This window comes from Procambarus clarkii, chromosome 1 (assembly GCF_040958095.1).
Source record: "Procambarus clarkii isolate CNS0578487 chromosome 1, FALCON_Pclarkii_2.0, whole genome shotgun sequence".
Classification (NCBI taxonomy): domain Eukaryota; kingdom Metazoa; phylum Arthropoda; class Malacostraca; order Decapoda; family Cambaridae; genus Procambarus; species Procambarus clarkii.
This window is the reverse complement of record NC_091150.1, coordinates 49,853,690-49,871,188: the sequence shown is the minus strand read 5'-3', so window position 1 is coordinate 49,871,188 and position 17,499 is coordinate 49,853,690. Positions and strand designations below refer to the sequence as shown.

Sequence of the window (17,499 nt, the reverse complement as noted above, 5' to 3'; positions counted from 1 at the left end):
TATATATATCCACACAAACTCGTTCATATATAAATTGCTAATATCATTTTGAGCAGAAGGACAATCAATTTGTTCAGTCACCTGGACAATCGGAGCTTCGAACTGCCGACCACATAAACAGTAGCGTTACCAACGAGCTACCAACACCCTTTAATAAATATGGATTCTAGAGGCACCAAGCTGCTGTCTATATCCACGGTATGGCATTAGCAATTTATATGTGAATGAGTTTGGGTGGATATAAATATGATATGAACGCAACGATTTTGTGGTCATGTGATAAAAATGAATGTAGCAGTGCACATAAAAATGCTGGTATATCTATTAGCTGTGATCTTAGCTAGGGTTTATATAGCTAGTTATAAAACATCAACCCACACGTCTGAAGAGAAAGGAAGTGACGACGTTTCGGTCAGTCCCGGACCATTATCGGACGGACCGAAAAGTCGACGTCGCTTCCTATATTTTGAGATGTGTAGCCTGATGTCTAATATGCAGCCACGTTAGTGTGACTTACTGTCCTCTACATAGATAGTTACAGCTGTTAACTATCACCTCAGCTTAGGTTATACAAATACATCCAATAGTTACCTCATCTTCAGTGCATCAGGAGAAATCAAACTGAAAGAACAAAATTGATAAAAAAACGTACGAAAAATAACTAATGGTTGTTGTTATTGGTATGTACAACCCGTTCATGTAGCTCTACATATTAGTGTACACTGACCGTCAGTAATGCTGTACTGGACGGCGTTGTTCACCACCACGTCCCGGTCCCGCGCCTCCACTTTGAACATTGCTGTCTGCCAAAACAAATTTAACCGAAAATGAGAACACAAATCTAACCAATGAACCGACAAACAATTTTTTGGTGCACAATTAAATCACAACAATGTATTATATTTCTAACCCATCATGGCTGAGTTGGTAGTGCGTGTGCCTGAGGAGTTCAGGAATACGGGTTCGATCTCATCGTATGGTCTCAATATTTTCAAAATTTTGGAGTTATAATTGCAGTGGATAAATGAGTGTTTGATTGTGCTTCTATATACTCACGTTTGCCTCACACTCTTGTAAATCGTAGGTGGGATTGTAGTGGACCCAGTATGGTGGATTGTCTCCCACGTCGTTAAGTGACACCAGGATGGTTTGCGTCACTTCCTTAGTAGCCTTTCTATCATCAATACTCTGGGGGGGAAATGTGTACAATAGTGAAAACCAACAAGTGGCAGCTTTCCTGTTGAGTATATAAACACGCAAGTATGTCAGCAACAGGGTGTTCCGTAAATATAGACACGAACTGGATAAGCTTAGATTCAGGAAAGACCTGGGTAGATACTGGTTTAGGAAGAGGGTTGTTGATTTATTGGACAAGTTACCGGGTAACATAATAGACATGGTATCACTTGGGTTAGAAGTGATACAAAGTTTGAAGTTACAAACATTGGTTAGACTTACATATGAATGAGTTTGGCAGGAAACAAATAGGAGCTGCCAATAAACCTTCACCAGTTTCAGTTAATCTTATTTTGTTACGTTCTTAATAACACTTTCTATAAAACCCAAATATATCTTACTTTCCTTCTAGCTGCAGTACAGACGTTGACACACGTTATCAGTGTCCCTGGCCTGCAGCCCGTTCTCTCGATTTGCTCTTCCGTGAAAACTGCAACTGTTTTATCCTAGCCAAAAGCGTACGAACCAAACGAACCCACCTAATCTATCCATTGATTACGCTGGTTAGTATATTTCTGGTTAGACAAAACAGTTGCAATTTTCAAAGCAGCAAATTTAGAGAACGGGATGGCCAAACAACAGTCCGCTTGCAACAACAAAAAATGTAATAATTTTTCTTCTTTAGTAAAGGTTAACTCATAGTCACATACTTACGGTGATTTTAAATGTTAGTTTATAGAACATAAGCTCTTCAAAATCCAGGGGTTGCAATGTGTTCAGAGAAAACTTCATCTGTTTACTAGCCTCCTGATACTCCTTAGTCATTGTAAATTTTCCCTTATAGTCTGTTGACGTCTGAAATAGAGTGAAAAAAAGTAATTATGACGAACTGCCAAATAAAACTTAAATAAATAATATGGTAAAGAAAAAATTATTAATATAAATGCCTTTAGTTAAGGTTTTAGATAGAGCAAAAAAAATTATAATACTGATTTTAAATCTCAGAATATTGTTATAATTTAACAATAATTAACAGTCATAATTCAACAATATGAAAGAACGAGCTTATTATAGAAATAGAAGATGAAACTTTCTTCAAGTAAACAACAGAACTTTCTTCAGTGTACAAATTTAACTTTCTTCATGTATAAAAAGCTTAACTTTCTTCGTGAATACTGTTACGACCAGAGTGGTCAGTTAGGTGATTCGATGAAATATCTATGCCCACGTTGACTGCTTAGGGAGTCAACTACTTGAAGTCCCCTGGAGTGTCATCTAATGTGCTTTGCAAGAGGATACAGTGTATGTGGATGTACCGGTTTACTTATAAAGTGCATGCTCTTTATAGTGCTGTAAATGTGAGTCCATGCTACTATTACAAGGGTACAGTCATGTACCCAGTCACTGTACCCAAGTCATGGGTACAGTGCCAATTTTATTGGTGCTGGAGCTCTGATGGGCCTGACAAAGGCCTGTCAATTCCTATCCTGTTTCTGTATATGTCACACGAATAAGTATTTCATGTTTGTACTCACTAATTATCATAAAGTATAATTATCAAACAAATAAAGAAAAACATCAATCACGTATTTATCAATACACACAGAAATCACAATAGCGTGATACATCAAATGAACAAATCCACAAGGGCTATGATGAGGGTTTGAACCTACGTCCGAGATGATCCACCAGGCGCGCCTTAGTCGACTGCGCCACGGCATGGTCATGGCCCATACTTCAATACACACAGAAATCATCCCGGACGTAGGTTCGAGCCCTCATCACGACCCTTGTGGATTTGTTTATTTGATTCATCACGCTATTGTGATTTCTGTGTGTATTGAAGTAAGGGCGAAGAGGTAGAACATCTGGTTGACAGATCCCGGGTACATGGGGGGAATTGTGTAAAACCCAGGTTTGAGTCTCGGAGAGGCTGCAGGATCTGTGTTAGGGGCAGTAGCACTCCCGGTTGCAATTCTTTTGACCATGTCGTGGCGGAATCGACTAACGCGCGTCTGGGATCATCCCGGACGTAGGTTCGAACCCTCATCACGGCCATTGTGGATTTGTTCATGTATTTCTCAATTTAAGACGTTAAAACACTTAGTGCCCCAAAAATACAACCAGTGAGAAGTTTCACAACAGCCTCCACAGAGGGTGAGGTGTGAGATGTTTACTGGTGTGTGAAGCGACTCTTGTCCTGGTGTCTTCTGCCAACCCGTTCTCGCACTTGCCTTCAGTCAATATTGGCATATTTAATAAGTGCATATGTGACATACTAATTGATTGTGAATATTTTAGTTTGCCTTGAAAAGCTTCATAGAAAACACCGACCTCACCTAACCTTCTTAGTATGTTAAGATAAGCATCTTATTGCTTCTTAATTACAATTATTACTTAACCTATACCGTTGATAGGTTAAGTAATAATTGTAAATAAGAAACAATAAGATGCTTATCTTAACATACTAAGAAGGTTAGGTGAGGTCGGTGTTTTCAATGAAGCTTTTCAAGGCAAACTAAAATATTCACAATCAATTAGTATGTCACATATGCACTTATTAAATATGCCAATATTGACTGAAGGCAAGTGCGAGAACGGATTGCATCTGCCGGTCTGTGGTACGGCAGCCATCATATGGCATATGGCTCAGGATTCCGCTCAACAAGAGGAGGTCCTCGTAGTTTAACACACATAAGTGCTGATACATGATTTATGAGAGTTCTTGAGTGTGTTGTTGTTGTTATCAGGTTCATGAGACAATTCCCTCTTACACTCAGCAGTACTAATAGGAATAACTTGAAAACAGCTCAAAAATGAGTGTAAATCTTGGGAGATGCAGCATCCATGATCTTCCACACAGTCTCTAAAGGTATTAAGTACAGAGTAAGAAGAAAGCTTAAACATCTTACAGAGAGATAATATTTCAGATTGTCTGCAATTAGGTGGTATTTAATCAGGCCAGCCGCCAGTGATCTTTTTCAAGGACACACACTTCACATAGCAGTGATTTATGCATATTTTGATGTTCAGAAGTTTTGAGAGTCTTTCATGGATGTTCTCGTGAACACACGGTGCTGCAAATTGTTCACAATGTTCTTATTATGACAATTTCTCCAAACATCCCCCAAAAAATAATACATAGAGTTAAAGTATATCTCTTACCATTTCACAATTTAATGTTTCGGTCTCTTTATAGTCGTCATCCGTGTACATCACAACAGTAATTTCCTGAGCAACAATTTCCTGAAATGCAGAGCATTAAATTCTTTATTACAGTCGTATATTGCTCTGATATTTTGTGTTACGGTATTGTATAGTATATTGTGGTTTGTATGGTATATCGAGGCTTGTATGGTATATCGTGGCTTGTATGGTATATCGTGGCTTGTATGGTATATCGTGGCTTGTATGGTATATCGTGGCTTGTATGGTATATCTTGGCTTGTATGGTATATCGTGGCTTGTATGGTATATCGTGGCTTGTATGGTATATCTTGGCTTGTATGGTATATCGTGGCTTGTATGGTATATCGTGGCTTGTATGGTATATCGTGGCTTGTATGGTATATCGTGGCTTGTATGGTATATCGTGGCTTGTATGGTATATCGTGGCTTGTATGGTATATCGTGGCTTGTATGGTATATCTTGGCTTGTATGGTATATCGTGGCTTGTATGGTATATCGTGGCTTGTATGGTATATCTTGGCTTGTATGGTATATCGTGGCTTGTATGGTATATCGTGGCTTGTATGGTATATCGTGGCTTGTATGGTATATCTTGGCTTGTATGGTATATCGTGGCTTTTATGGTATATCGTGGCTTGTATGGTATATTGTGGCTTGTATGGTATATCGTGGCTTGTATGGTATATCTTGGCTTGTATGGTATATTATGGCTTGTATGGTATATCTTGGCTTGTATGGTATATCTCGGTTTGTATGGTATATCTTGGCTTGTATGGTATATTGTGGCTTGTATGGTATATCGTGGCTTGTATGGTATATCTTGGCTTGTATGGTATATCTTGGCTCGAATGGTATATCGTGCCTTGTATGGTATATTATGACTTGCATGGTATATCTTGGCTTGTATGGTATATCTTGGCTTGTATGGTATATCTTGGCTCGTATGGTATATTATGGCTTGTATGGTATATCTTGGCTTTTATGGTATATCGTGCCTTGTATGGTATATTATGGCTTGCATGGTATATCTTGGCTTGCATGGTATATCTTGGCTCGTATGGTATATCGTGCCTTGTATGGTATATTATGACTTGCATGGTATATCTTGGCTTGTATGGTATATCTTGGCTTGTATGGTACAGTATATCGTGCCTTGTATGGTATATTATGGCTTGTATGGTAAATCTTGGCTTGTATGGTATATCTTGGCTTGTATGGTATATCGTGGCTTGTATGGTATATCTTGGCTTGTATGGTATATCTTGGCTTGTATGGTATATCTTGGCTTGTATAGTATATCATGGCTTGTATGGTATATCTTGGCTTCTATGGTATATCTTGGCTTGTATGGTATATCTTGGCTTGCATGGTATATCTTGGCTTCTATGGCATATCTTGGCTTGCATGGTATATCGTGGCTTGTATGGTATATCTTGCCTTGTATGGTATATCATGGCTAGTATGTTATATCGTGGCTTGTATGGTATATCGTGGTTTGTATGGTATATCGTGGCTTGTATGGTATATCGTGGCTTGTATGGTATATTATGGCATGTATGGTATATCGTGGCTTGTATGGTATATCGTGGCATGTATGGTATATTGTGGCTTGTATGTTATGAATCTACCCACCATGAATTGGTAGGGTAGACTGGAACTTATATGAATTAAGTTCGACGCTTATGTGAATTGGTTCAAGAATTTGTAATTTTACATCATTGGTTAATAACCCACGAGAAGCTGGCAGGCCTTAATCACAACACCATAGAACTTATAGAAAAAGCATATGAACAATTATTATAGGGAGTTTAGATACATATTCGGCAATGATTGACAACATTAACTTTAAAAAATTAAAATTTGAAAACAAATCTATATTTGAAACATTTATTTACAGGGAAAAGGTTTAAAATATAACTTGGTATAAATTTAACATTCTAGTCTTGAAAATCTTACCTCGTCGATTTGAACTTCATATGTCTGGCCCATGTCAACAGGTAATGGATCAAATTCATTTACATCCAGAATAGTAAACTGTGTAAAAACACCAGCATCGCTTCTACAGTACTTCTGTGGCATGTTGTCTGTCTCTGCATTGAAAGAGACTTTGAGGGACACTGTTTGATCATTTCTTGAGAAATAGATGCAATTGTCGAGTAGTGTTGTTGTATCTAAAACAAAATATAAAAATACATTAAATATTAAGAGAAATTGCATGTATAATATATATATATATATATATATATATATATATATATATATGTCGTACCTAGTAGCCAGAACGCACTTGTCAGCCTACTATGCAAGGCCCGATTTGCCTAATAAGACAAGTTTTCCTGAATTAATATATTTAATCAATTTGTTTTCTTATGAAATGATGTAGCTACCCATTTCATTATGTATGAGGTCATTTTTTTTTATTGGAGTTAAAATTAACGTAGATCTATGACCGAACCTAACCCACCCTACCTAACCTAACCTAACCTATCTTTATAGGTTAGGTTAGGTTAGGTAGCCGAAAAAGTTAGGTTAGGTTAGGTTAGGTTGGTTAGGTAGTCGAAAAACAATTAATTCATGAAAACTTGGCTTATTAGGCAAATCGGGCCTTGCATAGTAAGCTGAAAAGTGCGTTCTGGCTACTAGGTACGACATATATATATATATATATATATATATATATATATATATATATATATATATCGGCTATTTCGACGACGTTTCGGTCGTCGAGGACGGACCGAAATGTCGTCACTTCGTATATATTTTAGGATGTGGTTGTTTGTCTAATTATCGTTCCCTTTACCGTGACTTACTGTTTTCTACATTAATATTACATTTTCTAAGCTTCTTGTTTACTTGCTTTTTTACCTATTTCATTTGATTCATTTGTTCATTATCAAGAGATAATAATGTCTCATATATATTGTTTATAGGTTCAATAACTTACAACTTTATAATTTTGTTCTGGTATAATAAAAATAATTGTAATTGTTAGGCAAATTAAATTTAGTTCGTAAAATGAAAGTTTGTTTTGTCATGAGATCAAACAATTACTGTAATAAAAACAAATTGACTTTATGTAATTTAGATACTTCGAAACGGTATAGAATAAATTTTTGTCCTCCTGAGACTCTGCAAATCTACTTGTATGAAAATAATTATAAACAAACAACTTACTAACCACTGTATGTGAACAAGTCGGTGCCGACCGCACAGTCTTCCCATATAGTAAGTAAATTCCCTTCAGCTGTACACTGAATGTCCTCAATACAAGCCTCATTTATCCAGCTAATCCCTGAGCAGGCAGCCTCGGCGCCCCCGACCCCCACCACCAACACCACCACCTGCAAAACACCAAACATATAATAATAATGTATATATATATATATATATATATATATATATATATATATATATATATATATATATATATATATATGTATATATATATATATATATATATATATATATATATATATATATATATATATATATATATACAACGGGCCGGACAGGGAGGGGGATCTCTCTGACTAGTACTCTTGCATCTTGGTTTAATTGGAAGAGGATTTCTGCAAGTGTCATAATTTCGAGGTTGACTAAAAGAAAAAAAACTTTAGAATGTATTAAACTTATTATAAATACGTTTCGTGGATGTAGCCACGAAGGCTACATCCTTCATGGGGGCAGGTGTACATATATGCCACGTTCATCCTTCATGGGGGCAGGTGTACATATATACCACGTTCATCCTTCATGGGGGCAGGTGTACATATATACCACGTTCAACTGCAGTAAAAGGTTCTCAGTGGCTTCAGGCTGTTTTTAATGAAGAGATCAGTGGTCTTTGTTTTATATTATGTGACTAGCAGTACCCGTTCACGCGTTGCTGTGGCTCATCAACGCTCGTCCTCCCCACCATCCCCCACTCCACCGTCCCCTCGTCCTCCCCACCATCCCCCACTCCACCGTCCCCTCGTCCTCCCCACCATTCCCCACTCCACCGTCCCCTCGTCCTCCCCACCATTCCCCACTCCACCATCCCCTCTTCCTTCCCACCATTTTCCATTCCCCGAACCTCGTCCCCCCCAAACTCCCCCGTCCCCTCGTCATCCCCACCATTACCCCCTCCCTTGTCGCCTCGTCCTCCCCACCATCTCTCACTTCCGTCCCCTCGTCCTCCCCACCATTTCCCACTCCCTCGTTCGATGCCTTCCCAAATGGTCTGATGTTCCCATCAGAAAATTGGGAATATCAAGTGATCTGATGTTCCCATCACTGAAATACAAAAGAAACAGTCAAAAAATTAAATGAAAATATGAAAAAATAAAAAAATAAACTATTTTCATGAAATGAACGGTATGGTAAACAACACAGCTCAATTCCAACACAATGTCACACAAAATAATTCAATAAAAAATAAAATATATCAAAATCTATGAAAATAAAATTTATCAATGCAATCAGAAATACTGAAATGGAATTTGTGACTAATGGAATGGAATAGCGTGCATGTTGTATTATGTGCAACAGATGGCGCTGTTTTTCAAAAAACGCATGTTTTTACCTGACACAGGTGTGGCATCTATATAGTAGGTATATAAAAAGACGCTCCTATTCGAATTCAACGTTGTCAAAATTTCAAAGCAATTGGTAAAGAGGTTTTGAAGAAAAAGCATGTTTTTTAACGTCACAGACGTGACATCTATATAGTATGTATAGAAAAATCTGCTCGGATGCGAATGGAACGTTATGTGAACATTTCAAAGCAATCGGTGAAGAACTTTCAGAGATTAGCGGTTATGCACAAACGAACATTTCCATTTTTATTTATATAGATTAGGTCTATGTTTTGGTCAGGGGTTGTGCGTTTTACTCATTTACGGATTATTTATTTCATTATTCTTTCTTCTGTTTTATGTTTACTACGCATGGTGGATTTGTAATATCATTTTATCGGAGATGTTGTGGTTTCTGTTCTTGGTTCAGGATTGTACCACCTGTCCAAGTGTACAGGTGGTTCAGTTACCCATTCTTACACCCCATTATTACACCCATCCCATCCCATCTTCTTGTTCTTGCCTGTCCCCATGTGCTTACCTCCCTTTAGGATTTACCTCCTCTTACCTGCTCCTCACCTCTCTTTTGCCTTATTTAATGCCCGTGCCAACCTTGCTTCCATTACGGGCTATTCATGCCCGTGCCAACCTTGCTTCCATTACGGGCTATTCATGCCCGTGCCACCTCTTGGGTGGCTTAATCTTTATCAATCAATCTTGCATCCAGGGAGACATCTCCCGTCACGCAGGGTGCAGTCGCACCTCCACAGATCTCCAGTATCATCTATTGATACTGGCAATGGCTCAAAAGAGCCTCCACTTACGGGCTATTCATGCCCGTGCCACCTTTTGGGTGACTTAATCTTCATCAATCACTCAATCTTGCTTCCCCCACCGCTCCTGTGCCAGATAAGTCCTCTACGGGCTCACCATAGCCCGTGCTACTTGGAACTTGTTCCGAGTAGCTGAATCTATAACAACAACAACCTTGCTTCCAGATCCTGTGCCAGGTAAGTCCACTACGGGCTCACCATTGCCCGTGCTACTTGCCTCGCTTCTGTGCCAGGTAAGCTATGTGCTACATGGAACTTGTTCCGAGTAGCTGAATTTATAACAACAACAACTTGCTTCCACCCAGTACGGCAGGCCTTGGTGGTTGGACTTGACCAAAACAACGGAAACTCTTGGGCTGCCAGAGCAGGAAATGTCCTAAACAAACTACATTTAAAAAGCATGATTCTTGATAAAGAGGGTGATCATCCACACCCAAACTACACTCCTTCCCCACCGTGGGAAGAGCCTACTTTCAAAATAGTAATAGAAAGTCTCCCAATGAAAAAGGCTGCCTATGATCCGACAATCCTAAGGCGCATAATAGTAGAGCAAATGTATAGCATTGCAGTAGCAGGAACCACCCACATCTTCACAGACGGATCGGTTGACACAGAATATGAGAGTGCTGGCGCTGCTCTTTGCACGGCAGCGTACAGGCATATTGGAGACTGGGAGGACTAGTATCATCAACCCAAACTGAGCTGTTTGCCATACAACAGGCATTCGCATATGTGATTGCACAAAATACTCAAAATGCAATCATACACACAGACTCAAAAGCTGCACTTCAATTATTAGGACAAAAATAGTGGAAAAATAACGTGGAAATAATTACCACCATTTTGTATCTTGGAGCAGTCGCTAAAGGCAAAGGACTCAACATAACCCTAAACTGGATCCCATCCCATTAAATGAGAAACCAATGAAATTGCTAAATTGGCAACTCGTCATCCAGTGACACATAAAACACTTCAACCCAGCCTAGAGAACATAAAACATCATCACCAAAAAACTCTCACATCTCAACAAAGCCTATCTACACCAGAGAATAGCTGAAGGTTCGCCCTCTGCAACATGGTATCTTCAGGCAACAAAGTTAGAAAGGTTAAATATCCCAAAAGGAATCCACAGGGAAATAGCAGTTAGGTTATATAGACTACGTCTAGGTTACAGATGCAACTGGGAGATTGGTGAACCCCGACAAAGAGAATGCATCTTCTGCCAAACTGTCACAGAAAAGCCATTACTTCACTATCTTCTGGAATGTGAAGCAACCAATGACCTTAAAAGAGTTTTAAGAGTCCCTGAATCTTGCAGTAACCACCCTGAAGCCATCAACACAGCCACTCTCCTGGTCAACAAAGGTGTCCAGCAGCTGGACACCCTCATAAAGACTGTCAAGCAGTATCCTCCCCCGCGATAACAGCTTGACGATTAAATGCAACCTCAGAATACTGAAACGAATTACTGAACAAAAAATTGTACCACTTACGGGCTATTCATGCCCGTGCCACCTCTTGGGTGGCTTAATCTTTATCAATCAATCAATCTTGCTTCCGAAGCAAGACACCGCTTCTGTGCCAGGTAAAGTCCACTACGGGCTCACCATAGCCCGTGCTACTTGCCCCGCTCCTGTGCCAAGTAAGTTACGGGCTCACCATTGCCCGTGCTACTTGGAACTTGTTCCGAGTAGCTGAATCTATAACAACTACAACAACCTTGCTTCCTCAAAGAGTTACAGCCCCGCTCCTGTGCCAGGTAAGTCCACTACGAGCTCACCATAGTCCGTGCTATTTGAAACGTTTTGTTCCCAGTTGCTGAATCTTAAACAACAACAACAACCTTGTTTCCTTGCGGGCTCACCATAGCCTGTGCTACATGGACACTTCGTTCTGAGTAACTAAATCTAAAACAACAACAACAAACCTTGCTTCCACCAGTTACAGCCCCGCCCCTGTGCCGGGTAAGTCCACCACGGGCTCACCATAGTCCGTGCTACTTGGAACTTTTGTTCCGAGTAGCTGAATCTAAAACAACAACAACAACAACAACCTTGCTTCCCCACCGCCAGACTGTCAGTCAAAGATAGCATACACAGATCGCTTCAGAGAAACCTTTAATATATAACAAGTGCATGGACGGATAAAAAAGTGGACTTGAAATGGACCATTAAAAACAAAGGGGAAGATAGACCATATCAACACTTTCGACAGCCTCCTTCATGGGAAGAATCGAGTCTAAAGATAATCATTGAAGGATTACCAATGGAAAAATCAGCATGTGACTCGCAGAGGCTCAAAGCAGTCATAGAACAACAAATGGAAACCATCTCAAGACCTACAACGACTCACATCTTCACAGACGGATCAGTTGATCAAGAAAGAGGTTCTGCTGGAGCAGCAGTTTACACTACCAACCATGAACCTTACTGGAGCATGAATAGTGGGTGCTCAACATTGCAAACAGAATTATATCCCCTGAAAGAGGCCATTAATTATGCAATTAATAGTAATTTACGTAATGTCATCATTCATACTGACTCTAAATCTTCGTTCCAGGCATTGTTATCCAGTCAGCACAGAGATAATATACAACTCCTCACAGAAATCCAACATATAGGACCAGAAGCCCATAATCTAGGGCTGTCAATCACCCTAAATAGGATACCAAGTTACACTGGCATAGATGGTAATGAAAAGGCAAACTCACTAGCAAAAACTGTCACTGCTCTACCTGTTGTACAGGTTCAAATACCTCCAAGTTTTTCACAGATTAAGGAGCAAATCAAGAAGAAAATACTCCCAACTATCAAAAGTCGTCTCAGAGCCAAAGTAGCGGAAGGAAGATCCACTGCGATATGGTACGAACAAGCCACTGGGTACTACTCTTTCAAGCCTGACAAAAAGATATCCAGAGACATTGCAGTAGCCATACACAGACTCAGACTTGGTTACAAGTGCTGCTGGGAGGTAATAAACCCAATAGTTAAAGAGTGTCATATCTGTGGAACAGAAACAGAGGCGCCACTATTGCACTACTTACTGGAATGTGAAGCGACTGAAGCCCTGCGCCTCAAACTAAACATTAATCCAACAACAGCAGCTGCATTAGATGCACATTCCACAGCCACTACAATGATTAGAAAAGTCGTTAAGGAATGGGACTCACTAGTGAGCATTCTGCATATATATATATATATATATATATATATATATATATATATATATATATATATATATATATATATATATATATATATATATATATATATATATATATATATATATATATATATATATATACATACATATATATATATATATATATATATATATATATATATATATGCCACCAAGATAATGTTATTAAAACAAGACTAAAACCAGTGCACTAAAACAGAAGCTAAAAAAAACAGGGAAAAAGGAGGAAGCCCCACCTCCATTTAAAACTTTGACCCAAATATCAAATTAACAAGGTTATCGCGAATAACCGAACTCAATTACGAGGCTCATCCCGTGCCACATGGACATTTCGTTCTGAGTGGCTAAATCTAAAACAACAAAACAGCATTGCTCCCATTACAGGCTATCCATGCCCGTGCCACCTGTTGGGTGATGTAATCTTCATCAATCAATCAGTCTTGCTCCCAAGTCACAGCCCGCTCCTGTGCCAGGTAAATCCACTACGGGCTCACCATAGCCCGTGCTACTTGCAACTTTTTGTACCGAGTACCTGAATCTAAAACAACAACAAAAACCTCGCTCCCATCACAATCGACTTGACAATGGTCCAGGACAGATCGAAACGTCGTCGTCTCCTCATCTTCTGATGAGTGGTTTGGCCATCATATCTTCAGCCACGTTATTGTGACTCATCGTCTCCACAAAAAAACATGTTTCACCTGAAGATGTTCCAGGCAGGAACGACATGTGTACATAATACATCATAAAGTCATTCTTGTTGAGTTTTATTCTCCTAAAACCCAGATAGACAATGAATTTCGGTTATCTAATCAACCAGCTCGACGCTGATGGAAAGAAGATTGTCAGATGCATCAAATCCTTGAACAGCAAAATCAAAAACGTCAGCAATGCGGCCACTTTTAACCCACTATGTATAAAGGGACTCCTGCTGCCCCGTTACACCAATACATATAAAGTATATTTTGGTTGCAGCTTTCCTTGGCGCCATATATTATTGTATGACAGAAAAGGTGAGATTAATGATTCCAGCGCGAATCTTCCTATTTTTTTGTTTGTTTACTTGAGAAGGAAGTTAAAAAATTAACTCTCTAAAGTTAATTTTTACGACTTTATTAGGCCTGCAGGTAGGAGAGGAGTGCGTTTTGAAGGGAAACCAGAGTTAGGAGAGGCATTTTGTTAACTCTTCTTAACATTATCAAAGGCAGAGTTTGAATAATTACAAAGTTGATTGATTGATAAAGATTAAACCACCAAAGAGGTGGCACGGGCATGAATAGCCCGTAAAGTTATAATGCTCCCTGCTGCTGGATATATAGCCGGGGATGAGGTGATGGTCCTCATTTATGGGCCAATAGGTCTATTGCATCATCTCTTATGTTCCCATGACGGCTGGGAACACACACCGTGCTGCCCCGGTGTTGTGTTTTGGCACGCAGTTCTCTAGTGAATTCAGGCGACCCCGCCCAACCTATGTTTATCCCGCACCCCAGACCAGTCCCTATGTCAATTTGGGTGAGGGTAGCCCTAATTTTGGCCGCCTGGCCTCCAACTTCGGACAGACAAACAGATATTCTCTTTTAAAGAACAGATATATTTGTAACATATGCACATACATTTATTGCTGATAATTCCTTAATGGATGCCATTTTAGCATCTAGTAATATGATTATCGTTGAGGCCCGAGACTGAGGGAGCATACGACTGACGTATGCAAGTGGAAGTAAAGCATCAATAAAGGAAATATAAAAGACTAGTTGAAACTATCATGTGAGGACAATACTGAGCAATATTGTAAGAGTCCTCCTCTTAGAGTTGTCAAGGGAAAGCGCCAAGCCATTACGACTATATAGCACTTGGTAGGGGTTAGGATAATGATTTGACATGGGACGGGGGGGGGGGGGTGAAGGAATGGTGCCCAGCCACTTGGACGGCAGGGAATTGAACGCCGACCTGCATGAAGCGAAACCGTCGCTCAACTGTCCAGCCCAAGTGGTTGGCTAGTAAGGAAAGAAATAGCAAGAAAGAATTCAAATTAAATAAAAAATCGAATAAACAGTTATTTGGGAACTATATAAGATGGGTCAACCGATTAAGGTTAAAAATGATCACTTGTAAGATGTTGAGTATATTTATAAAAGCCGCCTCGTGTAGGTGTTCCGTAGTGTAGTGTTCTTACGTCATCGCCTGCATGAGGCTTGCATACCTCTCTGCCGGGGAAATAGGCTAACAGGTTCCAGAAGAAGATAAGAATTGTCAGTACAGTATTGCGTAGAAATGCTAAGCAGACCATTGGAACATTACCCAACACAGTGTAGAGTTATAAACAATATATTTACACTGCAAAAGATAATAAACAAATTGGACATTAACTGAAACCACTCATCCCTCGCCTTAGTAAGACTCAAATGAATAACACCCAGGGGACCCAGCCAGAGGCCTACACACCAGCCAAAAAAATATCTAGTGGTAATTTTTTCTGTAGGAAAACGCTAAATAATTTATTAATGAATTATATACTTATAATTGTTGTATGATATGAGAGAGATATGGAAGTAGAGGAAGGCTGCCCGCGGGCAAGTAATGGAACAGCAGCAAAGGTTGCTGTGGCTTGGCAATGAGAGAGAGAGAAAGAGAGGTAGAGGGGGTGGGGAGGAAGGAGCGGAATAGGGTAGAAAGGAAATATGTAGTGTTATTCTCGTATTCCTGAAAGTGTTGAAACTATTACTCACCCAGCGCGCCAGGATCATGTTGATGCGAGCGCCACCACAACACAGCGGCCACCCACAGCCAGGTAACTCTTTGGTCTCCCTACTGCCAACTCCAGTACAATTGGAATACACAGGACGTGTATAAAAACATATATATCCTTCTAGAACAGTATAGAATGGCAGCGCAGATACTAAGCTGCTACCATCACTAGGATCGACGCACTGTTGGTGGGGGAGGAAGAACTGGTTGAACAGCTCCACGCTATCGCTTCACGATAACAACGAACACTATCACTGGATAATAATTACAGCACATTATCAACAAAACCCTTTTTTTGCGCTAGTTATCAGCAACTTAAGCTGCTTGGCCCCGGATTCATCAAGTATTTACACATCCATTTACGAGACCTATACATCTTTTCTTAATCATAGGATCTTTCTTTACTTTACTAAAGAGTTTACGAGCATCGAAACATTAATAACACAAGTTTATTGCTGTTATAAACAACCTTCTAGTGCTTCGGGGCTCATAAACAGTTTAATATAGTTAAACAATGCCGCTACAATTGAGGAAAGATACACAGGTTTCGTAAGTGGCTGCTTAAATTATTAATGAATCCTGTCTACTTTTGTAGCAAATTAATTTGAGTTTCACAATCACGACAAAACGAGAATTTAGTCTAAGAAGATCGACCGAAATAATAACTATATAAGATAAGGAGACTATCTCATGATAAGATAAAAAACAAATGCCATGAGTCTACCAATGAAGTACACCTACACCATAAGGAATCTTTTGTGATTCCTAAGCCAGTTGGGCTCAATCATATCTGCATTTGAAACTGAGCATGGCGTCAACCTCCACCACATTACTTCCTAGTGCATTCCTCTGATAACTGTCACTGAAAAAGTTTTCTCTAATGTCTTTGTGGCTCATTTGCATACGCAGTTTCCACCTGTGTCCCTTGGTGCGTGTACCTCTTGTGTTAAATAATCTGACTTTATCTACCCTATGAATTCCTCTGAGAACCTTTTATGTGGTAATTATGTCTCTCCTAGTTCTTCTGTCTTCCAGCGACGTGAGGTTTAGTTTCCATAATCTCTCCTCGTAGCTCATAACCCTTAGCTCAAGTACTAGTCTAAATGCGTGTTTGTGTATGTGTGTGTGTGTGTGTGTGTGTGTGTGTGTGTGTGTGTGTGTGTGTGTGTGTGTGTGTGTGTGTGTGTGTGTGTGTGTGTGTGTGTGTGTGTGTACTCACCTAATTGTGCTTGCGGGGGTTGAGCTCTGGCTCTTTGGTCCCGCCTCTCAACCGTCAATCAACTGGTGTACAGATTCCTGAGCCTATTGGGCTCTATCATATCTACATTTGAAACTGTGTATGGAGTCAGCCTCCACCACATCACTTCCTAATGCATTCCATTTACTAACTACTCTGACACTGAAAAAGTTCTTTCTAACGTCTCTGTGGCTCATTTGGGTACTCAGCTTCCACTTGTGTCCCCTTGTTTGCGTCCCACCAGTGTTGAATAGTTCATCCTTGTTTACCCGGTCGATTCATCTGAGGATTTTGTAGGTTGTGATCATGTCCCCCCTTACTCTTCTGTCTTCCAGTGTCGTAAGGTGCATTTCCCGCAGCCTTTCCTCATAACTCATGCCTCTTAGTTCTGGGACTAGTCTAGTAGCATACCTTTGGACTTTTTCCAGCTTCGTCTTGTGCTTGACAAGGTACGGGCTCCATGCTGGGGCCGCATACTCCAGGATTGGTCTTACATATGTGGTGTACAAGATTCTGAATGATTCCTTACACAGGTTCCTGAACGCCGTTCTG

The 17,499-nt window shown here is 39.9% G+C and overlaps 1 protein-coding gene across 1 annotated transcript in view; it reads right to left on the bottom strand.

Annotated features, from left to right (window-relative positions):
* LOC123763578 (cadherin-AgCad1) overlaps nt 1–15,931 on the bottom strand; it is a 96,639-nt gene extending 80,708 nt beyond the window's left edge. The window contains exons 1-7 of the mRNA XM_069309685.1: nt 15,692–15,931; nt 7,548–7,710; nt 6,323–6,537; nt 4,342–4,422; nt 1,891–2,031; nt 1,057–1,188; nt 728–803 (exon numbers count right to left, since the gene is read on the bottom strand). Of these exons, the coding sequence (XP_069165786.1) occupies nt 728–803; nt 1,057–1,188; nt 1,891–2,031; nt 4,342–4,422; nt 6,323–6,537; nt 7,548–7,710; nt 15,692–15,709 (826 nt within the window). The 5' untranslated portion in view covers nt 15,710–15,931. The remainder of the gene's footprint in view (nt 1–727; nt 804–1,056; nt 1,189–1,890; nt 2,032–4,341; nt 4,423–6,322; nt 6,538–7,547; nt 7,711–15,691) is intronic.
* Between the last annotated feature and the right edge of the window lie 1,568 nt (nt 15,932–17,499).